We start from the raw sequence: 26,091 nt of genomic DNA on the forward strand, positions 1-26,091 counted from the left end.
AGTGCTGATTATACAAAGGATATTGTCCAGAGTTTGATGATGAGATTATGGATGCAAACATTTCACTGTCTTTTCAGGTCCTCCTTCACCTCCTCTTGACCTGCATGTTACTGATGCTGGGAGAAAGCACATTGCCATTGCTTGGAAACCTCCAGAGAAAAATGGTGGAAGTCCTATTATAGGATACCATGTTGAAATGTGTCCAGTAGGCACTGAGAAATGGATGCGAGTTAATTCTCGCCCAATAAAAGACTTGAAATTCAAGGTTGAAGAAGGTGTTGTGCCCGACAAGGAGTACGTGCTGAGAGTGAGAGCTGTCAATGCTATTGGAGTCAGTGAGCCATCTGAAATCTCTGAAAACGTGGTTGCCAAAGACCCAGACTGTAAGAACACAGTTTCTTTTTACAATTAATAAAGCAAACTTTACTCCTGCATTGCATTTTGACATACAATTTTTTTTTACCCTTTTGGATTACAGGCAAGCCAACAATTGATCTGGAGACTCACGACATTGTTGTCATTGAAGGTGAAAAGTTAAGCATTCCTGTTCCCTTCAGAGCTGTCCCAGTTCCAACTGTTAGTTGGCATAAAGACGGCAAAGAAGTTAAAGCAAGTGACAGATTAACCATGAAGAACGATCACATCTCTGCACACCTCGAAGTTCCCAAGAGTGTCCGTGCCGATGCTGGCATTTACACCATTACCCTAGAGAATAAGCTTGGCTCAGCAACCGCCTCAATCAATGTCAAAGTCATAGGTAATCATTCTTTGATGAAATACCAGGCGTGCTTTACATGTTGGGAAAATTGGTTAACTCTGCAGTGCTAATAGAAATGGCTTCATGATTTGGCTATTTGTAAACTAAAAGTCCTTTCAGATTATTTCTTACCATATGAGAAGCAAAGCAATTCTAAAGAAATGAAATTGCTAAACTCTGATTATATTTGTTTACTTCTGTTGTGATTATTTGCATATGAAATAGCAATTTGAATAAAAGATATACCCAAAGAATGTTTAAATAATCAATATTTATTTATTAATTGTATTTTCAAGTTTTCATAGTGTTCTCAACCAGGGGTGGTAACATTTTCTGTCCCTTCCCTCACACATGGTGGTGGATAGTGTTTGGAAATTTGGGGGGCCACTTTTGCTTGGAACAAAACTAAGGGAGAGCTACCGACATTTAATAGTTCAGAGTCAAGGATGCTAAATGGCCTACAGTTTCCTACACAGAGAAAGTGTGTGCTCTTAATACCCAGCCTTTTCAGGTTATAATAATAATTATCATTTTTATTTTTAATAGGCCTACCTGGGCCATGCAGAGATCTTAAAGCAAGTGACGTGACCAAGAGTTCTTGTAAATTAACTTGGGAACCTCCAGAATATGATGGTGGAAGCCCAATTCTTCATTATGTCCTGGAACGCAGAGAAGCTGGGAGGAGGACATACATACCAGTCATGTCTGGTGAGAACAAACTGTCTTGGACTGTCAAGGATCTCATACCAAACGGTGAATACTTCTTCCGTGTTAAAGCTGTCAACAAGATTGGTGGAGGCGAATATATTGAACTGAAAAATCCAGTCATTGCTCAAGATCCAAAGCGTAAGTTTGGGTGTGAATATCATAAAGCTAGGAGTTGTGCATTGTTTTTTATTTTAAGAAGATGAGTTTCCCTATATTAACAGGTTTTATTCTTGTACTCCAGAACCCCCTGATCCACCTGTAGATGTTGAGGTACATAATCCTACAGCTGAGGCAATGACTATTACATGGAAGCCACCTTTGTATGACGGAGGAAGCAAGATAATGGGTTACATCATAGAGAAAATTGCTAAAGGTGAAGAGAGATGGAAGAGATGCAACGAACACCTGGTCCCAGTCCTGACCTATACAGCAAAAGGCCTTGAAGAGGGAAAGGAATACCAATTCCGTGTGCGAGCAGAAAATGCTGCTGGTATTGGCGAACCCTCTCGGGCCACTCCTCCAACCAAAGCTGTGGATCCTATTGGTAAGTTGTGTTTAATGGGTTTGCCATCTTCCCATCATGAAAGAAATGAGAATAATGTTCTGTCAGACAGGGCTTCCCAGGTGGCTCAGATGGTAAAGTGTCTGCGTGCAATGCGGGAGACCCAAGTTCAGTCCCTAGGTCAGGAAGATCCCCTGGAGAAGGAAATGACAACCCACTCCAGTATTCTTGCCTGGAAAATTCCATGGACAGAGGAGCCTGGTAGGCTACAGTCCATGGGGTCGCAAAGAGTTGGATACAACTGAGTGACTTCACTTCACTTCAGACATTTTCATCAGAACTGAAAACAATTATTGCTTTTAATCATTACAGATGCCCCGAAAATCATCATGAGAACAAGCCTAGAAGTCAGACGAGGTGATGAAATAGCACTTGATGCAATTATTTCTGGGTCACCTTACCCAACAATTACATGGCTAAAGGATGAAAGTATTATCACACCAGAGGAGATTAAGAAGCGGGTAGAACCCTTGGTTAGGAGAAGGAGGGGTGAAGTTCAAGAAGAACAACCGTTCGTCCTGCCTCTGACACAGCGTCTGAGTATCGACAATAGTAAAAAAGGAGAATCTCAGCTACGTGTCCGAGATTCTGTCCGACCCGATCATGGCCTATTTATGATCAAAGCTGAAAATGACCATGGTATTGCAAAAGCTCCATGTACCGTCTGTGTGCTAGGTAAGTAGGTAAAACTACACTTTCCAATGGAAGAAAGTTAATATAAGAGTTCGTGGGGGCAGTTAAAAGAAGTGGGAAATAGCTTCAGTCAGGTGTCCTCATTCCCATTTTCTTCTCCTGGCTACGTCAAAGAAAACTGACATTGTTATTCATTAGCTAATGTGATATAAAGACAGATGTAGGAAAAACAGAAGTTGATATCACTGAAGCACATTCCACATTTACGTTTTCCATTGTAAGCAGTGCTACAAAAATTTTTAACCACTTCTGTCTTTTAAAATATCAGATATACCAGGACCACCAATCAACTTTGTATTTGAAGATGTCAGAAAGACCTCAGTCCTCTGTAAATGGGAGCCACCCCTTGATGATGGTGGCAGTGAAATTTTAAACTACACTTTGGAAAAGAAAGACAAGACAAAACCTGACTCAGAATGGATGGTTGTCACCTCAACGCTTAGGCACTGCAAATATTCAGTGACACAGCTGATTGAAGGAAAAGAGTATCTCTTCCGTGTAAGAGCTGAAAATAGGTTTGGGCCTGGACCACCATGTGTTTCAAAGCCATTTATAGCTAAAGATCCATTTGGTAAGGTTCTTTAGCATCTAAACTTTGCCTTTTTATCATATGTTGCTATATATATTATCCCAGCTTATACACTTGAATTTTTATGTCACACTAGGGAATTAATTCAGACTTGTCTTTTTTTATTTTAATCAGAACCACCTGATGCACCTGATAAGCCCATTGTGGAAGATGTCACCAGTAACAGTATGCTAGTGACATGGAATGAACCAAAAGATAATGGAAGCCCCATCTTGGGTTACTGGCTTGAAAAACGTGAAGTGAACAGCACACACTGGTCTCGTGTGAACCGAAATCTTCTGAATTCTTTGAAGACCAAGGTAGAAGGCCTATTAGAAGGACTCACCTATGTCTTTAGAGTATGTGCTGAAAATGCAGCTGGACCTGGAAAGTTCAGTCCCCCCTCAGACCCCAAAACAGCACATGATCCAATCGGTAAGTAATTCCTTAAGAAGAAAGAGGGTACAGCGTGGTCACTATAATTAACAGTACTGTTTGCTGCTGCTGTTAATTTCTAGTTTTCAAGTTTTGTATGCTTGAAAGTTGTTAAGAGAGTAGATCTTAAATGCTACCAAAAGGTGGTAATTATGTGAGGGGATGGTGGTGTTAACTAACATTTCTGAGGTAATCATTCTGTAATATATACATTTATCAGCTCATCATGTTGTACACCTAAAACTTACATACATTATATGTAATATCTCAAAGCTGGAAAACAAACTAAATACTAGCAGTAACTACAGACATATGTTGAGGTTGCAGTGTAAAATTATAAACATTTGTATATATACCTTAAAAGTTTCACAGAGCAACATTTACCCATATGCTGCTACTGCTAAGTCGCTTCAGTCGTGGCCGACTCTGTGCAACCCCATAGACGGAAGCCCACCAGGCTCTGTCGTCCGTGGGATTCTCCAGGCAAGAACACTGGAGTGGGTTGCCATTTCCTTCTCCAATGCGTGAAAGTGAAAAATGAAAGTGAAGTCGCTCAGTCATGTCTGACTCTCAGCGACCTCATGGACTGCAGCCCACCAGGCTCTGCCGTCCATGGTATTTTCCAAGCAAGAGTACTGGAGTGGGGTGCCATTGCCTTCTCCGATTTACCCATATAACATGTAACATACTGTGGGAAAAAAATGGGATAGCACAAGCTACTGCACATTTGCAAACCATCAGTGAGTTTTGATTTCTGTGTGTGCATTCATTCTAGCTCCACCTGGGCCACCTGTCCCCAGAGTCACTGACACAAGTTCCACAACAATTGAACTGGCCTGGGAACCCCCAGCTTTCAATGGTGGTGGGGAAATTGTTGGCTACTATGTCTATAAGCAGCTGGTTGGCACAAATGAATGGTCCCGCTGCACAGAGAAGATGATCAAGCCCCGTGAATACACTGTCAGAGAAATCCGAGAGGGTGCCGATTACAAACTTCGAGTGAGTGCCGTCAACACTGCAGGTGAAGGGCCGCCTGGAGAAACAGAACCTGTTACTGTGGCTGAACCACAAGGTACATAACCAGGGACATGAATAAGATGATGGATATTTTCCCAGGATGAGATTTTTTCCTCCCCATCTTTCTGGAGCTAATGTATGACTGTTCTCTTTCAACAGAGCCTCCAACTGTGGAACTAGATGTTTCTGTCAAGGGTGGAATACAGATCATGGCTGGGAAGACTCTCAGAATTCCAGCTGTGGTGACTGGCCGTCCAGTGCCAACAAAAGTGTGGACCATTGAAGAAGGCGAGCTGGATAAAGACCGTGTTGAAATAGAGAACGTTGGAACCAAGTCTGAATTAATTATCAAGAATGCATTGAGAAAAGACCATGGCAGATACGTGATTACAGCTACCAACAGCTGTGGTTCCAAATTTGCAGCAGCCCGGGTAGAAGTTTTTGGTAAGAAATGTTAACATGGATTTCCATAGGATTTTCCCTAAGCAATACTATCTTACTACATTGATTTTCTGTTGTTACCGTTTTATTTTTCAGATGTCCCTGGCCCTGTTCTTGACTTGAAACCTGTTGTAACAAACAGAAAAATGTGTCTGCTTAACTGGTCTGATCCAGAAGATGATGGAGGAAGTGATATCACAGGCTTCATTATTGAAAGAAAGGATGCTAAGATGCACACTTGGAGACAACCAATAGAGACTGAGAGATCTAAATGTGACATCACAGGTCTCCTTGAGGGACAAGAATATATGTTCCGTGTGATTGCCAAGAACAAGTTTGGCTGTGGCCCTCCTGTTGAAATAGGACCAATCCTTGCAGTTGACCCACTAGGTAAAAGAGAAAGTTTTGTGTTTATAAAGTGAGTATTGATTGCTTGTAGTTATGTCATTTATGTATGGAGTTTTATGGCTTCATACTCCCAACAGTCTCCAGATTTATATTTGGAGTAATGAGAAAGGTAAAAACCAAATAACTACAAGCAACTGTAAGGATACCATATTTACTGTAATTTCGATGTAATTTTGGGCATGGTTTTATGTGCTGAAAAACTTAAATCATTGGAGCTTAGCACAAATGAAAAAACAACCAAAGGAAATCTCCTTGACTGGTATGAACAAATATGAAGCCCTAATACTGCACACAACTGGTAATGCCTGCTGACATCCCATTCTAGAGAGCAAAGTCTTTGTGGTTCCATAAGAGACAGAGGAATTATTCCTCCACCACCACCACCCAAAAAAAGAAACAAAATTACCTTCTCACTGTAACAGCCCATCTCAAAATGTCTGCTGCAGCTCAAGTTGTGCCAGGAAAAACAGAACAGAGCTGGACTTAGACAGTAAAGCTCTGCTTCTGGTTGCAATATTAGTCAAGAATGGATTGGGTCTAGTTTCACCATTCTGAGCTTATTCTCTCTCTCTTATCCTTCAGTACACAAAACTACAGCAGCATCACTTAAATTCTCTTTCCACCCCTAAACCAACACTTGAGGCAACATGGTTCAAAGTATATTCAGTAGACGTATCCATTTTCTGTTAATGAGACAGGAATACTTTGCTCTCAGCTGGTCATTCAAAGCAAAATTTCACAGGCAGCCCTCCTCGGTCATTAAAATTAGCTTTCTCAGTGACAGAGGTAAAATATTTAAAATGCTAAATATAAAAAAGCATACATGCACCTCAATTTATTTTTAATCAATAATCTTGACTATAGAGTTTACTAAAAAAAATTCTGCCTATATGAATGCCTGTAATTTTGGTAATTGAGATATTTTGAGGATTTTAAAGACAGATGTAACATTATGCCAAATAGAAACCTATTTTTCATGTAATTTGAAGTTAAATGTGATTTCATACATGAATATTTGTCTCATTCTTGTCATTTCAACCTACCTCTGGTTAAAGGTCCTCCAACATCTCCCGAGAGGCTCACATATACAGAAAGGACCAAGTCCACCATCACCCTTGACTGGAAAGAGCCCCGCAGTAATGGCGGCTGCCCCATCCAAGGCTACATCATTGAAAAGCGGCGTCATGACAAACCTGACTTTGAAAGAGTTAACAAGCGCCTCTGCCCAACCACATCTTTTCTTGTTGAAGACCTCGATGAACACCAAATGTATGAGTTCCGTGTCAAGGCCGTCAATGAAATTGGTGAAAGTGAACCATCCCTGCCTCTTAATGTAGTCATACAAGATGATGAAGGTGTGGAATCTAAACATAATGGTCATTTGAATGCACTTTATCTCACAGGTTGTGTAAACATCCTTATGACTGTGCTATTTTTTCCCCCACTTTCCCTTCTCTTTGCAGTGCCTCCAACTATTAAGTTGCGCCTATCTGTTCGAGGAGACACCATCAAAGTTAAGGCGGGAGAGCCTGTTAACATTCCCGCAGATGTGACAGGCCTTCCAATGCCTAAGATTGAGTGGTCCAAGAATGAATCTGTGATTGAGAAACCCACTGATGCACTTAAAATAACTAAGGAAGAAGTTTCCCGAAGTGAGGCAAAGACTGAGCTTAGCATTCCCAAAGCAACCCGAGAGGACAAAGGCACTTACACGGTGACTGCTTCTAATCGTCTTGGTTCAGTGTTCCGAAATGTCCATGTGGAAGTATATGGTAAGCAATACTCTTTCTTATAAAAGAATGAAATCCAGCACCTGTTTAAGAATTTCCTTCTCAATCTCCTCCATTGGTTCCTTTTCAGATCGTCCATCCCCACCAAGAAATCTTGCTGTTACTGACATTAAAGCTGAATCTTGCTACCTAACATGGGATGCCCCTCTAGACAATGGTGGCAGTGAGATCACCCATTATATCATCGACAAGCGCGATGCAAGCAGGAAGAAAGCTGAATGGGAAGAAGTTACCAACACTGCTGTAGAGAGGAGATATGGGGTAAACTCTTCTAAGTATTTTCTTGTGCACATTAAAAGGACTTGAGTCTGAATAAACACCATTCTGGCATGACCTTGGAATTTAATGATTAAACTTAAAACTTCACACAAAAATCCTTAGCTTTTAGCACCTTGCACATAAGCCCCCTTAGTAATTTCTATTTGATATACAGATTCTCTTTTACTTGAGAGACAAATTATTAGGTTCAACAAATGTACACATTCTCATTTAAAAGACTTTCTCCACATTTGAGTGTATGTACTCAGATAATTGAGTCTACAGATTTCTTTCTTTTTACAGTCTTCCCCTACCAAATGACTTGAATTTTAAAACAAGTGAAAATCAACCTAAATATATTGTTTTTAAGAAATTATTATTCATCTGATTTCTAGATCTGGAAACTTATCCCCAATGGTCAGTATGAGTTCCGGGTTAGGGCAGTGAATAAATATGGAACCAGCGATGAATGCAAATCAGATAAAGTGGTCATTCAAGATCCTTACCGCACTCCTGGACCTCCGGGAAAACCAAAAGTTCTGGAGCGCACCAAAGGGTCGATGCTAGTGAGCTGGACTCCTCCTCTGGACAACGGCGGCTCTCCAATTACTGGTTACTGGCTGGAGAAGAGAGAAGAGGGAGGCGCCTACTGGTCACGTGTTAGCCGAGCACCAATAACCAAAGTGGGCTTGAAAGGCGTGGAATTTAATGTTCCCCGTTTGATTGAAGGTGTTAAATACCAGTTCAGAGCAATGGCAATAAATGCTGCAGGAGTTGGCCCTCCCAGTGAACCATCAGACCCAGAAGTTGCAGGAGATCCCATATGTAAGTATGCTTCCATCTCTGGAATATATCAAGGACAAAGCCACTAAATGGATAATTCTGCTCTTAAATTTCTTGTATTTATTCTATGCCAAGTTATTTTATTTATTAAAAGTTTCATACTTATGTAGACTGTCAAAAGTATATATGTATGTGTATATATACATATACACACACTAAGCACACATATCTAATATGTATATATACATGTGTATGCATACACATAGAGAAACTCATATCATTTTTAAACACTTAGATTAAACCTAGTATTGTATGAGGAATCACAATAATAAAGACCCTGGACTATATAGCTCCTCTTTGCTCCCATACTTAAAATAAACCTCTGCCTCCTTAATCAGCTACTGTGGAAATTATCTCCCTCACTAAACCTTCCAGTAGGAGTTTAACAAAAACAAAAGGTTGTTAAATTTTCAATAATACATATTGAACAAAGATGTAAGATCTTCAAGCATAGTCTGTGAAGTCAAATAAAAAGCAATTCTGAAAGAGCTATAAGCATATCAGTTCAAAAATGAAAATACTGTGGCCTTAATGATTAATACCATGTGTTGTATGGATTTTCTGTGGAAAAAATTCAGCTATTTGTAAAAAAGACTTAATCTAAGTCCTATATGGAGCATATATAAAAAATGAATATTCATTGATTCTGCAAGCTAGTATTAAATATATGCTATGTGTAAAGAACTGTCTTAGGCACTGGAAAGACCTATCATTAAAAAGATGAACAGAGTAAAAGAATTTCCATAATTGTAAAGCACTGTCAGAAATATAATGGATTGTTATCCCGGTGCACCAGCCCCGAGCACCCTATATCATGCATCAAACCTGCACTGGAGATTCGTTTCACATATGATAATTCATGTCAATGTATGGCAAAACTAGTACAATATTGTAAAGTAAAAAATAGATAAATAAACTAAAATAAATAAAATACATTAAACAAAAAACAACAACAACAAAAGTTAAAAAAAAAAAGGATTGTTATGTGATTAGAGACAGAGTCAATGTCTACAATACAAGGCACTAAGAATCAGTTTGTGTTCAAAAGTTTACAGCTAATGATGAAGTCATTTTTTAATTTTATGGTAGGTTATATTAAGTTTTTAGTATAGGATATTTCAGAGTCTCTTCAAAGAGATCTCAAAAGCAAAATAGCTTTTCACCAATCATGTGTAAATAGAATAATAATCTATCAAGAGCTAGCCAGTCATCTTTCTACTCCTGGTTAGTTGTTTGCTTTCTTTGTTTTAGCATTAATGCTAAATGAAAATAGACTTTCTTATATTTCTCTTCTCTGGAAGATAATTTATTCCTTTGGCATTCCTATTTTAATATTTTAAAAATATGATCAGGCATAGTAAAATATTCTTAACAGTACATAAATCTAGCATCTCATCAGCTTCACATTTTGATTTTTTTTTTATTAGATCCACCTGGGCCACCCTCTCGCCCAGAAGTCAAAGATAAAACAAAGTCAAGCATCACACTAGCATGGAAACCTCCAGCCAAAGATGGTGGCAGTCCAATCAAAGGATACATTGTAGAAATGCAAGAAGAAGGTAGTACGGACTGGAAAAACGTAAATGAACCAGACAAACTTCTACCTACCTGTGAATGTGTGGTGCCAAACTTGAAAGAGCTCAGGAAGTACAGATTCAGAGTGAAAGCTGTCAATGAAGCTGGTGAATCTGAACCAAGTGATACAACTGGAGAGATTCCTGCCACTGATATTCAAGGTACTAGTCCTTAATCCATTTTTTGCATTCATCTTTTGTTCTTATTATGAAATTGATTCATTTACTGAAGATATGTCAATTACTTTTTTGAAAAAGGTGAGCTAAATCCTATTATATTATCCATGGTATTACAGAGGTACCAGAAGTTTTCATTGACATTGGAGCACAAGACTGTCTGATTTGTCAAGCTGGCACACAGATTAGGATTCCTGCCGTCATTAAGGGACGCCCAACACCAAAATCATCTTGGGAATTTGATGGAAAGGCAAAGAAGGCAATGAAGGTAAGAAAATTATAATTCTCTGTATCTCCCACTGAATCACTCTCACTGAATCACTCTAAGGAATATTTACACTATAACTGATTATCCTATTTTTTAATAGGATGGGGTTCATGATATACCTGAAGATGCACAGGTAAGAAAAAAGAAAATTGAAATGATTTCAGAATCTGATTGACTTCAATACTGCTATTATTTCAATCATTGTATGATTACTGTTTTCTTTGTACAGCTGGAGACTGCTGAAAACTCATCAGTAATTATTATTCCAGAATGTAAACGATCTCATTCAGGCAAATACAGCATCACAGCCAAGAATAAAGCAGGACAAAAGACTGCAAATTGCAGAGTTAAAGTCATGGGTAAGAAAGGCTTTAAAAGTTATTATGGAATAAGAACAAATTATTTTAAACAAGATAGCACTGTTTACATTGTGATTTGTATCCAACAGATGTACCAGGGCCACCCAAAGATCTGAAAGTCAGTGACATCACAAGGGGCAGTTGCAAACTTTCATGGAAGATGCCGGATGATGACGGAGGAGACAGGATCAAAGGCTATGTTATTGAGAAGAGGACTATTGATGGAAAAGCTTGGACTAAAGTCAATCCCAACTGTGGAAGCACCTCATTTGTCATCCCTGACCTCATCTCCGGAAAGGAATATTTCTTCCGCGTGCGGGCAGAAAACCGTTTTGGTGTTGGTGCTCCTGTGGAAACGATTCAGAGGACCACTGCCAGAGACCCAATATGTAAGTTTTTAAGTCAAAGATTAAATTAGCTTCCTTAACCTGAAATATATTGTTATAAACAATTCATACTTTATTTTTAAAGATCCTCCTGATCCCCCTATTAAACTGAAGATTGGCCTCGTAACGAAGAACACCGTACACCTGTCATGGAAACCCCCAAAGAATGATGGGGGCTCCCCTGTCACCCACTATATTGTTGAGTGCCTTGCATGGGATCCTACTGGGACAAAGAAAGAAGCATGGAGACAGTGCAATAAGCGTGATGTGGAAGAACTGGAATTTACTGTGGAAGACCTCATCGAGGGTGGGGAATACGAATTCAGAGTCAAAGCCGTCAATGCTGCAGGAGTCAGCAAACCTTCAGCCACTGTTGGCCCCGTGATCGTCAAAGACCAGACATGTACGTACCAACATGTGATTAGAAAAGGTCCTCTTTATGGATGCCTTCCTAGATACTCAAAAATCCAAAATAAAAAGATGTCACTGTGCATTGGAAACTCCCATGGGTTGAGTCTGGACTCGGGCCTGTTACCTAATCACTCAACTCCTGCAGAATTATCACATTTCCTTACATATTACCTTTCCTTTACTAAAAGGAGATACCCTGTAGAATTTCTTTACTCTGATTTTTCTCCACAGCAGGCTGGTTTACTTACTAATAGATAAAACATTTCCTCTGCATGCTCCTCAAAAGGGGCAAAAAGCAACCAGTTATTTGCTTAGCAACTGCCAGGGCCCATTTATATTCATAGTCAAGTCTCTTTCTTTCTACTTGAGAAAAAGTAACTTGCTCACATATCATGATAACCATAAATAATCTGAGAACAGCATCAAAGGAAATGACACTGAGTGTCCTTGAGTAAAGATTACACAGGTTTTATTAAAACTATATTGATTTTTCTCTGTTTGAAAAAAAGACACATCCATTTTAAGAGATTAAATATCCACAGAAATATGCTAATAATTCTTCCTGTAATTATTGTTACCATCTCTACTGCTGTGTATTTGTTAGTTCTCTCTTCCACACTTGGGAAAGTGGTAGTCACCACCCACTTTGCATATTCTTATACTAAATTCATGAAAAAGGGGAAATTGCTCTGCCTCTACTAGCAGTTATATTTCTTAAAAGGAGAATTCATCTCAGAACAAACAAAATAGGTCCCCTCATTACTCTGAATAAATATTAGGGAATATCATAAAAGTACTCCCAAGCCTAAACTACTTACTATAGTTTCACTCTTCTCTGCCCTTTTTCAGTATCTACAATCATAATGATGCCAGGCAATAGCTGATACATAGTTACATATAGATCAATAAAGGATGATGACCACATATGCCTATCCCCCAAACTGGTACAAATTAGCTGAAGACAGATCTGTTCTTTATGAATTCTATTGAATACTTCTGATCCTTTAGTGTTTTATGTTTCTAATGAAAACTTTTTTTTTTTTAATAATCTAGGCCCACCTGCAATTGAGCTAAAAGAATTCATGGAGGTTGAAGAAGGAACTGATGTTAACATTGTGGCCAAAATTAAAGGTGTGCCATTTCCAACACTAACCTGGTTTAAAGCTCCTCCAAAGAAGCCTGATAACAAAGAACCTGTTGTCTATGATACCCATGTCAACAAACTGGTGGTGGATGATACTTGTACCCTAGTGATTCCACAGTCTCGCAGGAGTGACACTGCCTTATACACCATCACAGCTGTGAATAACCTGGGAACAGCATCAAAGGAAATGAGACTGAATGTCCTTGGTAAAGATGACATGATTTTAGTAAAACTACATGACTTTCCGTTCATAAACGTAATATTTGGTTTTAAGATCTTTCCCTTAAAAGCTTTTCTTTTTTAAAACCATTTTAGGTCGCCCTGGCCCTCCAGTGGGACCAATAAAGTTCGAATCTATTTCAGCAGACCAAATGACATTATCTTGGCTTCCACCTATAGACGATGGTGGGTCTAAGATTACAAACTATGTAATTGAGAAAAGAGAAGCTAACAGGAAGACATGGGTGCGTGTCTCCAGTGAGCCCAAAGAATGCACATACACAGTTCCCAAGTTGCTAGAAGACCATGAGTATGTATTCCGAATCATGGCCCAGAATAAATACGGCATTGGGGAGCCTCTTGACAGCGAACCTGAAACAGCAAGAAACCTCTTCTGTAAGTATCACATATTTCACATTCAAAGTCATTATTGTCTTTGTTTTTCATAATTTCTTCTAAATCACTGTGATTTTTGTTACAGCTGTCCCTGGAGCACCAGATAAGCCAACAGTTAGCAGTGTGACTCGAAACTCCATGACTGTCAATTGGGAAGAGCCAGAATACGATGGAGGCTCTCCTGTGACCGGATACTGGCTAGAAATGAAAGACACCACTTCAAAGAGATGGAAGAGAGTTAACCGAGATCCTATCAAAGCCATGACTTTGGGTGTTTCTTACAAAGTGACTGGTCTCATTGAAGGTTCTGATTATCAATTCCGGGTATACGCCATCAATGCTGCTGGTGTGGGGCCAGCAAGTCTGCCATCAGACCCAACGCCTGCTAGAGATCCAATTGGTAAGCCTTAAAACCATTCCTTTTTTTTTTCTTCCCAAAAGTACCATGGAAAAGTCAAGAATAATGTCTACTGGTTCTTTCCAGCACCTCCTGGCCCTCCATTTCCCAAAGTTACAGACTGGACTAAATCATCTGCGGATCTGGAGTGGTCTCCCCCACTAAAAGATGGTGGGTCCAGAGTAACGGGATATATCGTTGAATATAAAGAAGAAGGAAAAGAAGAATGGGAAAAGGTAGCTAAACTTGGCATGATGGGAATATACTGTAAATAAACTGAACATGTATAGTTATTCTCAATCCCATTCATTCTTACCTGTATTTTTTTAATTAAGAAATCAGAAATATAGTTTAACTGATAATCCAGACATATCAACAATTTAATCAAAATTTGTTCTTAAAGCAATTATCCTTCAATTAAAAATAAATTTAATTATAAAAAAACTTAAGTTTTATTATTATGAACCTTTTGTCTCTAAAGCTTAAAAAAGTGGAATAATTGAACAATACAGTTTTTTAAATCATTTGACAATATTTTAAAACATAATTGCTTCCATTCAGTATTTACCTATAATATCCGATCCATTAAACCTAAATTGACAAGTTTTCCCAAAGACAGTAAATATGCTATTGTTACACTTTGAAAAGCTATTAAAACAAAAAACTACAGTAGTCCCCTTCTATCCCCAAGGGATACATTCTAAGACCCCCCAGTGGATGCTTGAAACCAAGGATTGTACTGAGCTCTCTCTATATACTGTGGTTTTTCTTATACTAATGGGCAGGTTATTGTTGTTTAGGGGCCGTTGTTTAATTGCTAAGTCATGTCCGACTCTTTATGATCCTATGGACTGTAGCCCACCAGGCTTCTCTGTCCATGGAATTTCCCAGACAAGAATACTGGTGGAGGTTGCCATTTCCTTTCCAGATCTTCCTGACTCAGGGATCAAACCTGCATCTCCTGCATTGGCAGGCGGATTCTTTACAACTGAGCCACCAGGGAAGCCAGATGGTTCACTTCCCAAGCAGAGATGGAGCAGGATGACCCAAGATATCATATTGATCAGAATGGAACTCAGTTTAAAACTGATGAATTGTTTATTTGTGGAAACTTTTTTCCATTTAGTATTTTCAGATTCCCAATGACTTCTATGGTAAATAAAACCACAGATAAGAAAGCATTACTGTATTCTAGGGACTTCCCCGGTAGCACAGTGGTAAATAACCCACTTCCTAGCCAGGAGACACAAGAGACAACGGGTTAGATCCTTAGGTTGGGAAGATGCCCTAGAGGAGGAAAGGCAACCCCCTCCATTATTCTTGCCTGGAAAATCCCATGGACAGAGGAACCTGGCAGACTACAGTCCATAAGGTCACAAAAAGTCAGACATAACTGAGCACGCATGTCACATCACTGTATTCTAATTATAAAATGCCTGTGATTTTTCCCTAGGCTAAAGATAAAGAAGTGAGAGGAACAAAACTTGTTGTGACAGGACTGAAAGAAGGAGCATTCTACAAATTTAGAGTTAGAGCAGTCAACATTGCCGGCATTGGAGAACCTGGAGAAGTCACAGATGCCATTGAAATGAAGGACAGACTTGGTGATTATTGATGTTTCTATTATTTTATCAATGTTTGCATTTTGGATTGGAAATGAAAAGCACACTTACTATTTTTAAATTGTTTTCCAGAATTACCTGACCTTCAGTTAGATGCCAGCGTCAGAGATAGAATTGTGGTCCATGCTGGAGGGGTGATTCGGATCATCGCCTATGTGTCTGGAAAGCCTCCTCCAACAGTTACCTGGAGCATGAATGAAAGAGCTTTACCTCAAGAGGCCACCATTGAGAGCACAGCCATTAGCTCATCCATGGTCATCAAGAATTGCCAGAGGAGCCACCAAGGCATCTATTCTCTTCTTGCTAAAAATGCAGCAGGGGAAAGAAAGAAGACAATTATCGTTGACGTATTAGGTAAAAACTCAGTTTGTCCATACATCTTTTAAAAGTAACATTTTATTTCATCTACAAGAAAGATGTACTATTAAGAAAACTATATTACAAATATTTTGGAAAATAAGAAAAATTACCCACAATCTCATTGACCTCTATTATTAGCATTTTTAAAAATTCTCTCCTTACTTTTTATCTAATACATACTTTAACATGGCCATACTCCTACTATGAAGTCCTGTATGCTGCCTTTTTTATATAGCATGCTACCATAAGCATTTACTGTATTATTATATAGTCTTCATAAAAGCAATTTTCCTGCAAATGTCCAAGAATGTTTAACAGTTTGCTATAAGGTTGACCATTTTTCACATCATAGGACCTGCTATTTATTATAATAATGCAAAAATCCCTTTGAAGCTGTCTGCATTCTAGTCAAAGAAAAGCATCATATTGGATTATCAGTATTTAATTTCTAGTCCCTGAATATTGAGTTGAACTCTGCAGGGCTTGTTCCCGCCTCTCTCTGACTGCTCTCTTCCAGTGATTTGCTCAGAAAGTGAAGCCTTCCAACTCAGATCTCTTTCTCAGCATGTCTCTAGGCTCAGCCATACTCCAAACACACAATTCTTATGTTAAAATAACCAGTTCTCTATTGAGCATAATTCATATTATGAAACTGGTTTGTTTTTATTAATGAAAATGGCATGAAGAAACAATCTCATTGAGCAATGGTCCTTCAAGCTTCTACATTGTTTCAAACTCCTAAACAGCATCTGTCCAATGGCTGTTACTTTACGAACTGGTGTATTTCCAGGTTAAACTGCAACCCTCTCACTGGTCATTCTGAGATTTGGGGTCTTCTGTGCTACTCAGATTCACTGATCACCCTGAAAAAATTCTCTCCCCCTTTTCCTTCTGGAGAGTAAACTAGACACAAAAAATAGTCATGCCACTCCTCACCCTTCTCCCATCTCCCTCTGTGCACTTTCCTCCCAACATCACCCTCTTATCTGACTCTCAAATTACTAAAAAAATTTTATGTATGTGTATATATATATAAAGCTGTCCCATAAGTCTCTGTTAAAGCAGGGGCAATCAGTAACTACTGCAAACTTACTTTATTTTAAAATACGGTTGGATATAGACACCAGGAAAGAAAGAAAAAAAAAAACCTCAATAAACACAATATCTTACTTTTTTCATAACAGTATTTTTGTCTCCCTTTTAAAAACAAATTAAGGGTAACTAAGGGTAACTAGAGGGTAACAAATATTGAGCCCTGTAGTTCATTGAAGTCAAACAACTAGAAACCTTCCCCTCTTATTTCTAGATGTACCAGGTCCTGTTGGAATACCATTCCTGGCTCACAACCTGACCAATGACTCTTGCAAGCTGACATGGTTCTCACCAGAAGATGACGGGGGCTCTCCCATCACCAATTATGTCATTGAAAAGCGGGAAGCTGACCGCAGAGCATGGACCCCTGTGACATACACAGTTACCCGACAAAATGCTACCGTCCAGGGTCTCATTCAAGGAAAAGCCTACTTTTTCCGAATTGCGGCTGAAAATAGTATTGGCATGGGCCCATTTGTTGAGACCACAGATGCACTTGTCATAAGAGATCCAATCAGTAAGTACAGTTTAAAACAATTTCATCCTTAATCACTTCTTCACTCATTTAATCAAAGACTGTAGTGACAAAATAGGTGTATAAACAAATGCCAAACATTTCTTTCATTTGACAAATACTCAGTATCTGATGTTGGTTCTATTTGAATGTGACTGTGAAAGAGATTATGGGAGTACATATTCCTCAAATCCTTCCATATAATACTGCACTTTTTAAATTTTCACTTAATGGCATAAACATGAAGTCGTTTTCTAACTCTAAAACTACCAGCTCTGGAGAACATCTCTGAATTATCTGGTCTCAATTAACCTCTATTTTGTCATCTGGAAATCAGACTGTATTGGATCCCTTTTAGCTACTCATTTTATGCTGAGATCTCTTTTGTTACTTATCAAACAAATAGTTTAAATGCAATCCTCAGAAAGTAATATTTACCACATTCTCCTACATTTTTAACATTTGTCTCACTGTCACTCCACACTTGCAGCTGTACCAGAGCGTCCTGAAGACCTGGAAGTCAAAGAAGTTACCAAAGAGTCTGTCACTTTGACTTGGAATCCCCCTAAGTATGACGGTGGATCTGAAATTATCAACTATGTCCTAGAAAGCCGTCTCATTGGAACTGAGAAGTTTCACAAAGTTACAAGTGACAACTTGATGAGCAGGAAATACACTGTGAAAGGCTTAAAAGAAGGTGATACCTATGAGTATCGTGTCAGTGCTGTCAATATTGTTGGACAAGGCAAACCATCATTTTGCACCAAGCCAATCACTTGCAAGGATGAGCTGGGTATGTGTCAAATGCAGCTTACACTTTGAAAACTTGTACACATACAGATTTACTGTAAGACATCAGTCAGACTGATTTGCCTTTATCATTATACATTTCAGCTCCTCCAACGCTTGACCTCGACTTCAGAGATAAGCTCATAATTCGAGTTGGTGAACCTTTTGCCCTCACTGGCCGTTACTCAGGCAAACCAAAGCCTAAAGTTTCTTGGTTCAAAGATGAAGCTGATGTGCTGGAAGATGACCGCACTCATATAAAGACCACCCCAACGACGCTTGCTCTAGAGAAGCTCAAGGCCAAGCGTTCAGATTCTGGCAAATACTGTGTGGTTGTGGAGAACAGTACAGGCTCCAGGAAGGGTGTCTGTCAAGTTAATGTTGTTGGTAAGTATTATTTAGCAAGTATTAGAAACATTCTGTTCTTTCTGAAGCAGAAGTGGAAATAACATTTTGTGCTGTGTTTTTTTTTCTTTTTTCTTTTATTCAGACCGTCCTGGACCACCAGTAGGACCAGTTATTTTTGATGAGGTGACAAAAGATTACATGGTTATCTCTTGGAAGCCACCTTTAGATGACGGAGGCAGTGAAATTACCAATTACATTATTGAGAAGAAGGAGGTGGGCAAAGACGTTTGGATGCCTGTGACATCTGCAAGTGCCAAAACAACATGCAAAGTTTCTAAACTGCTTGAAGGAAAAGATTATATTTTCCGGATACACGCTGAAAACCTGTATGGAATAAGTGATCCTCTGGTGTCTGATTCAATGAAAGCCAAAGATCGCTTCAGTATGCATCATATTTCTTTTCAGTGATTTAATGTTTGCTGTTGTTAACAGGAAGAATTAAATCTCTAACACATTGTGCTAATGTTTGTTATAGGGGTTCCTGATGCACCTGACCAGCCAATCGTTACAGAAGTTACCAAAGACTCTGCATTAGTCTCCTGGAACAAGCCACATGATGGAGGAAAGCCCATCACAAACTACATCCTGGAAAAGAGGGAAACTATGTCTAAACGATGGGCTAGAGTTACCAAAGAGCCTATCCATCCATACACTAAATTTAGGGTTCCTGATCTTCTAGAGGGGTGTCACTATGAATTCCGGGTTTCTGCAGAAAATGAAATTGGTATTGGAGACCCAAGTCCACCATCCAAACCAGTCTTTGCTAAAGACCCAATTGGTATAGTACTAAAGCATTCTTTCAGCTTTCATTTTATCTGAGTTTGTTTCCAGCTATATTCTAACTCTGTTTTGATTTTCTCTTTTATTATGTAGCTAAACCAAGTCCACCTGTTAATCCTGAAGCGATAGATACAACATGTAATTCAGTTGATCTAACCTGGCAGCCACCACGTCATGATGGTGGGAGCAAGATTCTGGGTTACATTGTTGAGTACCAGAAAGTTGGAGATGAAGAATGGAAAAGAGCCAATCACACTCCTGAGTCTTGTCCTGAAACTAACTATAAAGTCACCGGTCTTCGGGATGGTCAATCCTATAAGTTCAGAGTAATAGCAGTCAATGCAGCTGGCGAGTCAGATCCAGCTCATGTTCCTGAGCCAGTGCTAGTAAAAGACAGGCTCGGTGAGTACAAACATTCTCAGTTGCCTCTACAAGGAAGACAGGTTTCATCGTCTATGCTTAATTGTAAAACACATTAACAAAGCAAATCTGAAAGTACCATTCTCTTTATTCTAGAACCCCCTGAGTTGATTCTTGATGCCAACATGGCAAGAGAACAACACATAAGGGTTGGTGATACTCTGAGGCTTAGTGCCATCATCAAAGGAGTGCCATTCCCAAAAGTAACCTGGAAAAAGGGAGACAGAGAGGCTCCAAGTAAAGCAAGAATTGATGTTACTCCAGTTGGCAGCAAGCTTGAAATTCGTAATGCTGCCCATGAAGATGGTGGAATTTACTCCCTAACAGTGGAGAATCCAGCTGGTTCAAAAACTGTCTCAGTAAAAGTACTCGTATTAGGTAAGAATTTCAGTGCTCGTGATGTACTTAATGCAATAACATATAAAAGTAACTCAATACATTGAGTTCTTAGCTGGATTAAATCACTTACATAACTGCGTTATGTAACACTTTTCAGATAAGCCTGGGCCACCTAGAGATCTGGAAGTCAGTGAAATAAGGAAAGATTCTTGCTACCTTACTTGGAAGGAACCCCTGGATGATGGTGGTTCTGTTATTACAAATTATGTGGTTGAGAGGAAAGATGTTGCCAGTGCCGAGTGGTCACCGCTTTCAACTACATCAAAGAAAAAGAGTCACTTGGCTAAACATCTTAATGAAGGCCATCAGTATGTCTTCCGAGTTGCTGCTGAGAACCAGTATGGACGTGGTCCCTTTGTGGAAACACCTAAACCCATCAAAGCTATGGATCCCCTACGTAAGTTGCTCTCTTTGGATACAAAAGTACTGTTTGACTGTCTTTGAGAATATTATTTATTCATCATAACTTCTTCTGAAAAGATCCCCCAGGGCCACCCAAGAACCTACACCATGTGGATGTTGACAAGACTGAAGTCTCCCTTGTTTGGAATAAGCCAGACCGCGATGGTGGCTCTCCAATCACAGGATATTTGGTAGAATATCAGGAAGACGGCACCGAAGACTGGATTAAGTTCAAGACCGTGACAAACTTAGAGTGTGTTGTTACCGGACTACAACAAGGAAAGACCTATAGATTCCGGGTAAAAGCTGAAAACATTGTGGGTCTTGGTCTCCCTGACACAACTATCCCAATAGAATGTCAAGAAAAACTAGGTAAATTTTAGATTGGCGCTATTTTCTTTCTTCTTAAAATTATTCATATTGTGATATTATCCATATTGTCAAAAGCAAAATCTAATTTCCTCATGTTTACTTTCCAGTGCCTCCCTCTGTGGAGCTGGATGTGAAATTAATTGAAGGCCTTGTGGTAAAAGTCGGAACTACAGTCAGATTCCCTGCCATTATAAGAGGTGTGCCCATTCCTACTGCAAAGTGGACAACCGATGGGAATGAGATTAAAACAGATGAACGCTATACAGTTGAAACTGACAACTTCTCGTCAGTACTCACCATTAAGAACTGCTTAAGGAAAGACACTGGGGAATATCAGATCACAGTGTCCAATGCAGCCGGCACCAAAACAGTAGCTGTGCATCTTACTGTTCTTGATGTTCCTGGTCCACCAACAGGCCCTATTAATATCCTGGAAGTTACCCCTGAATATATGACTATATCATGGCAGCCACCTAAGGATGATGGAGGAAGCCCTGTGATAAATTACATTGTTGAGAAAAAAGACACAAAGAAAGATACATGGGGTGTGGTCTCTTCAGGGAGCAGCAAGACAAAGTTGAAAGTCCCACACCTGCAAAAGGGATCTGAATATGTCTTCCGAGTGAAAGCAGAGAATAAGATTGGTATCGGCCCTCCTCTTGACTCTGTACCTACTGTTGCTAAACATAAGTTTAGTCCTCCATCTCCTCCTGGTAAACCAGTGGTTACTGACGTTACTGAAAATGCTGCAACAGTGGCATGGACCCTGCCAAAATCTGATGGAGGCAGTCCAATAACTGGTTACTATCTGGAGCGTCGAGAAGTAACAGGCAAATGGGTGCGAGTCAACAAAACTCCTCTAGCAGACCTGAAGTTCAGAGTGACTGGACTCTATGAGGGAAATACATATGAGTTTAGAGTTTTTGCTGAGAATCTTGCAGGACTGAGCAATCCATCCCCAAGTTCTGATCCAATAAAAGCTTGCCGGCCCATCAAACCACCTGGACCACCTATTAATCCTAAGCTGAAAGACAAGACCAGAGAATCAGCTGATCTGGTATGGACAAAGCCTCTCAGCGATGGTGGTAGCCCCATTCTGGGCTATGTAGTGGAATGTCAGAAAGCTGGGACAACACAGTGGAACAGGATTAACAAAGATGAACTCATTAGGCAGTGTGCCTTTAGGGTACCTGGACTCATCGAAGGAAATGAGTACAGATTCCGTATAAAGGCAGCTAACATTGTGGGAGAGGGAGAGCCACGCGAACTAGCAGAATCTGTAATTGCAAAGGACATCCTTCATCCTCCAGAAGTAGAACTTGATGTAACCTGTCGTGATGTTATCACCGTCAGAGTGGGCCAGACTATCCGCATTCTTGCTCGGGTCAAAGGCAGACCTGAACCAGACATAACTTGGTCCAAGGAAGGCAAAGCATTGGTCCGAGATAAGCGGGTGAACATAATTCACGATCTACCTCGTGTTGAATTACAAATTAAAGAAGCTGTTAGAGCTGATCATGGCAAGTACATCATCTCAGCCAAGAACAGCAGTGGACATGCCCAAGGTTTTGCTATCGTTAATGTCCTTGACAGACCTGGGCCTTGCCAGAATTTAAAGGTCACCAATGTAACCAAAGAGAACTGTACAATTTCTTGGGAAAACCCACTAGACAATGGTGGCTCAGAAATAACAAACTTTATAGTGGAATATCGCAAACCAAATCAGAAAGGCTGGTCAATTGTCGCCTCAGATGTCACTAAGCGATTAATCAAGGCCAACCTCTTAGCCAACAATGAATACTATTTCCGAGTTTGTGCAGAGAATAAAGTAGGTGTTGGGCCAACCATTGAAACCAAAACTCCAATTCTGGCTATTAACCCTATTGATAGACCAGGGGAGCCTGAAAACCTTCATATTGCAGATAAAGGAAAGACATTTGTCTATCTAAAATGGAGGCGGCCTGATTATGATGGTGGTAGCCCAAATCTATCATATCATGTTGAAAGGAGGCTGAAGGGCTCTGCTGATTGGGAAAGAGTGCATAAAGGAAGCATTAAAGAAACCCACTACATGGTTGACAAATGTGTTGAAAACCAGATTTATGAGTTCAGAGTGCAAACAAAGAATGAAGGTGGGGAAAGTGACTGGGTAAAGACAGAGGAAGTTGTTGTGAAGGAAGACTTACAGAAACCAGTACTCGATCTGAAATTAAGTGGTGTGCTCACTGTCAAAGCAGGAGACACCATTAGACTTGAGGCAGGTGTTAGAGGCAAACCGTTTCCAGAAGTTTCATGGACCAAGGACAAAGATGCTACAGACTTAACAAGATCACCAAGGGTCAAGATTGACACCAGTGGTGATTCGTCTAAATTTTCTCTTACTAAAGCAAAGCGAAGTGATGGTGGTAAATACGTAATTACAGCAACCAACACAGCTGGCAGTTTTGTGGCCTTTGCCACTGTGAATGTTTTAGATAAGCCTGGTCCTGTAAGAAATCTGAAAATTACTGATGTGTGTAGTGACAGGTGTTCTCTTCTCTGGGATCCACCAGAGGATGATGGTGGCTGTGAGATCCAAAATTATATTTTAGAAAAATGTGAGAGCAAGAGAATGGTTTGGTCCACCTTTTCCTCTACTATCTTAACACCTGGTACTACAGTAACACGTCTCATAGAAGGAAATGAATATATTTTCAGAGTCCGTGCAGAAAATAAAATAGGCACAGGGCCTCCAACAGAAACTAAGCCAGTCATTGCAAAAACCAAATATGATAAACCTGGTCGCCCTGACCCCCCAGAAGTCACTAAAGTAAGCAAAGAAGAGATGACCGTGGTTTGGACGCCACCTGAATATGATGGTGGAAAGTCCATCACAGGATACTATTTGGAGAAAAAGGAAAAACATGCAACACGATGGGTCCCTGTCAACAAGAGTGCAATTCCCGAGAGACGTCTAAAAGTACAGAATCTCCTCCCAGGACATGAGTATCAGTTCCGTGTCAAGGCAGAAAATGAAGTTGGAATTGGAGAACCAAGCTTGCCATCAAGACCAGTGGTGGCAAAAGACCCCATAGGTATGATGTTCTCGTTTTTCTCTGGTATTATATCAACTCTTAATTTCAAATGCAGAGGTATTAGACAAATAAGTTAAATCCACAACATCAAAACTTTATCTTAGCCAGTATTTTTCCAAATAGATCTTTTACCAAATCACCTAAAATGTATAAACAATGGTAGATTCTAAATTTACAAAGGAAAATAAGGAGGACTTAGTTAGCAACTGAGAAACTAAATGTACTATCTGTGGTTAATTAAGAATAGACTGTATAAAATTATACATTAACATATCACTAGTAGTGGTTAACCATGTGTAAATTTATTCTTACATAATTTACTTGCAGAACCACCTGGTCCACCAACCAATCTCAAAGTGGTTGATACAACCAAAAGTTCCATAACTCTTGGGTGGGGAAAACCAGTGTATGATGGTGGTGCACCGATCATTGGCTATGTTGTGGAAATGAGACCTAAAAAAGCAGACATGTCACCAGATGAAGGTTGGAAAAGGTGCAATGCTGCAGCGCAACTTGTCCGCATGGAATTCACTGTGACCAGCTTGGATGAAAACCAGGAATATGAGTTCAGGGTTTGTGCCCAAAACCAAGTTGGCATCGGGCGCCCTGCAGAACTAAAGGATGCTATTAAACCTAAAGAAATCCTAGGTGAGGCCCTAGGTTATCACTTATTCATTTTTTCACTTCTCACATGACTTCCCCACATTCTGAAGTCAACTAATGGCCTTCGTGTCATTTGTAGAACCTCCGGAGATTGACTTGGATGCCAGCATGAGAAAACTGGTCACCGTGAGAGCAGGATGCCCCATCCGACTATTTGCCATCGTGAGAGGGCGACCAGCCCCGAAGGTCACCTGGAGAAAAGTGGGTATTGATAACGTGGTCAGAAAGGGACAGGTCGATTTGGTTGACACCATGGCCTTCCTCGTCATCCCCAATTCTACACGTGACGACTCAGGAAAATACTCCTTGACGCTTGTGAACCCGGCGGGAGAAAAGGCTGTGTTTGTGAATGTCAGAGTACTAGGTGGGTGGTGAACAACTGTCTTCCTCCCCTTCAAAAACTCCTTAGTTAATCAGGAGGCTGAGGGAACTCATATATCTAATCTTGTGGTTCTTTACAGATACCCCTGGGCCCGTGTCTGATTTAAAAGTTTCGGATGTCACTAAAACATCATGCCACATTTCCTGGGCCCCTCCCGAGAATGATGGCGGCAGCCAGGTGACACATTATATTGTGGAGAAACGTGAGGCCGAGAGAAAGACATGGTCGACAGTCACCCCAGAAGTGAAGAAAACGAGCTTCCATGTCACCAATCTTGTCCCCGGGACAGAGTATTTCTTCAGAGTGACTGCTGTCAATGAGTATGGCCCCGGTGTCCCAACAGATGTCCCCAAACCAGTGCTTGCGACGGACCCTCTAAGTAAGTCACATCCTTTCTCCCCTCTCTTAACCCCAGTCCCTGACTTCAATCAAGTCAAGACACCAAACATTTACCAGATACCAAAACCCTAAAGGGCTTTAACTCATAGAAACATACACAGCACAAAAAAATATCTCACTCACTCACTGAAGACTTTTTGATCTGCCTCATCGAGTACTTTTTACTTTCAACAGCCCGAACCACAGTTTCCACATACTTTGAAGCAGGTGGCACATGAAAACATTAATGTATATTACAAAGGGATGGATTTGGTGACCTGGACAGTTTTTTCTTAATCACATTTTTCTTCCAGGTGAGCCGGATCCCCCCAGGAAACTCGAGGTTACTGAAATGACAAAGAACAGCGCTGTATTAGCCTGGTTACCGCCCCTGCGTGACGGAGGCGCTAAAATCGACGGCTACATCATTAGTTACAGGGAAGAGGAGCATCCTGCAGATCGCTGGACAGAGTACTCAGTAGTGAAAGACCTCAGCCTGGTTGTCACTGGCCTCAAGGAAGGGAAGAAATACAAATTTAGAGTAGCGGCCAGAAATGCTGTGGGAGTCAGTTTGCCGAGAGAAGCTGAAGGCGTGTACGAAGCCAAAGAACAGCTGTGTAAGTGG

At 40.2% G+C, this 26,091-nt stretch overlaps 1 protein-coding gene and 1 long non-coding RNA gene across 2 annotated transcripts in view; one reads left to right on the plus strand and one right to left on the minus strand.

Annotated features, from left to right (window-relative positions):
• The window catches only part of TTN (titin), a 274,932-nt gene that overhangs the window by 187,445 nt on the left and 61,396 nt on the right, over window positions 1-26,091 (plus strand). The window contains exons 254-293 of the mRNA XM_081579499.1: window positions 78-383; window positions 479-757; window positions 1,304-1,603; window positions 1,707-2,009; window positions 2,340-2,702; window positions 2,989-3,291; window positions 3,424-3,723; window positions 4,499-4,795; window positions 4,900-5,184; window positions 5,278-5,571; window positions 6,645-6,944; window positions 7,053-7,361; window positions 7,450-7,640; window positions 8,033-8,462; window positions 9,908-10,216; window positions 10,351-10,499; window positions 10,600-10,632; window positions 10,729-10,858; window positions 10,948-11,247; window positions 11,330-11,647; window positions 12,709-13,005; window positions 13,115-13,414; window positions 13,500-13,814; window positions 13,899-14,047; window positions 15,265-15,415; window positions 15,506-15,787; window positions 17,100-17,402; window positions 17,890-18,192; window positions 18,294-18,575; window positions 18,679-18,978; window positions 19,072-19,374; window positions 19,470-19,778; window positions 19,893-20,174; window positions 20,293-20,592; window positions 20,676-20,969; window positions 21,077-24,043; window positions 24,371-24,691; window positions 24,786-25,070; window positions 25,168-25,467; window positions 25,781-26,083. Coding sequence (XP_081435625.1) covers window positions 78-383; window positions 479-757; window positions 1,304-1,603; window positions 1,707-2,009; window positions 2,340-2,702; window positions 2,989-3,291; window positions 3,424-3,723; window positions 4,499-4,795; window positions 4,900-5,184; window positions 5,278-5,571; window positions 6,645-6,944; window positions 7,053-7,361; window positions 7,450-7,640; window positions 8,033-8,462; window positions 9,908-10,216; window positions 10,351-10,499; window positions 10,600-10,632; window positions 10,729-10,858; window positions 10,948-11,247; window positions 11,330-11,647; window positions 12,709-13,005; window positions 13,115-13,414; window positions 13,500-13,814; window positions 13,899-14,047; window positions 15,265-15,415; window positions 15,506-15,787; window positions 17,100-17,402; window positions 17,890-18,192; window positions 18,294-18,575; window positions 18,679-18,978; window positions 19,072-19,374; window positions 19,470-19,778; window positions 19,893-20,174; window positions 20,293-20,592; window positions 20,676-20,969; window positions 21,077-24,043; window positions 24,371-24,691; window positions 24,786-25,070; window positions 25,168-25,467; window positions 25,781-26,083 — 13,845 coding nt within the window. The remainder of the gene's footprint in view (window positions 1-77; window positions 384-478; window positions 758-1,303; window positions 1,604-1,706; window positions 2,010-2,339; window positions 2,703-2,988; window positions 3,292-3,423; window positions 3,724-4,498; window positions 4,796-4,899; window positions 5,185-5,277; window positions 5,572-6,644; window positions 6,945-7,052; window positions 7,362-7,449; window positions 7,641-8,032; window positions 8,463-9,907; window positions 10,217-10,350; window positions 10,500-10,599; window positions 10,633-10,728; window positions 10,859-10,947; window positions 11,248-11,329; window positions 11,648-12,708; window positions 13,006-13,114; window positions 13,415-13,499; window positions 13,815-13,898; window positions 14,048-15,264; window positions 15,416-15,505; window positions 15,788-17,099; window positions 17,403-17,889; window positions 18,193-18,293; window positions 18,576-18,678; window positions 18,979-19,071; window positions 19,375-19,469; window positions 19,779-19,892; window positions 20,175-20,292; window positions 20,593-20,675; window positions 20,970-21,076; window positions 24,044-24,370; window positions 24,692-24,785; window positions 25,071-25,167; window positions 25,468-25,780; window positions 26,084-26,091) is intronic.
• LOC145541876 (uncharacterized) overlaps window positions 25,622-26,091 on the minus strand; it is a 93,201-nt gene continuing 92,731 nt past the window's right edge. Inside the window, exon 13 of the long non-coding RNA XR_014079383.1 lies at window positions 25,622-25,813. This is a non-coding gene — a long non-coding RNA (uncharacterized LOC145541876). The remainder of the gene's footprint in view (window positions 25,814-26,091) is intronic.

Source organism: Giraffa tippelskirchi, chromosome 3 (assembly GCF_054371585.1).
Source record: "Giraffa tippelskirchi isolate mGirTip1 chromosome 3, T2T-mGirTip1v1.2.pri, whole genome shotgun sequence".
In the NCBI taxonomy this organism is placed as follows: Eukaryota; Metazoa; Chordata; class Mammalia; order Artiodactyla; family Giraffidae; genus Giraffa; species Giraffa tippelskirchi.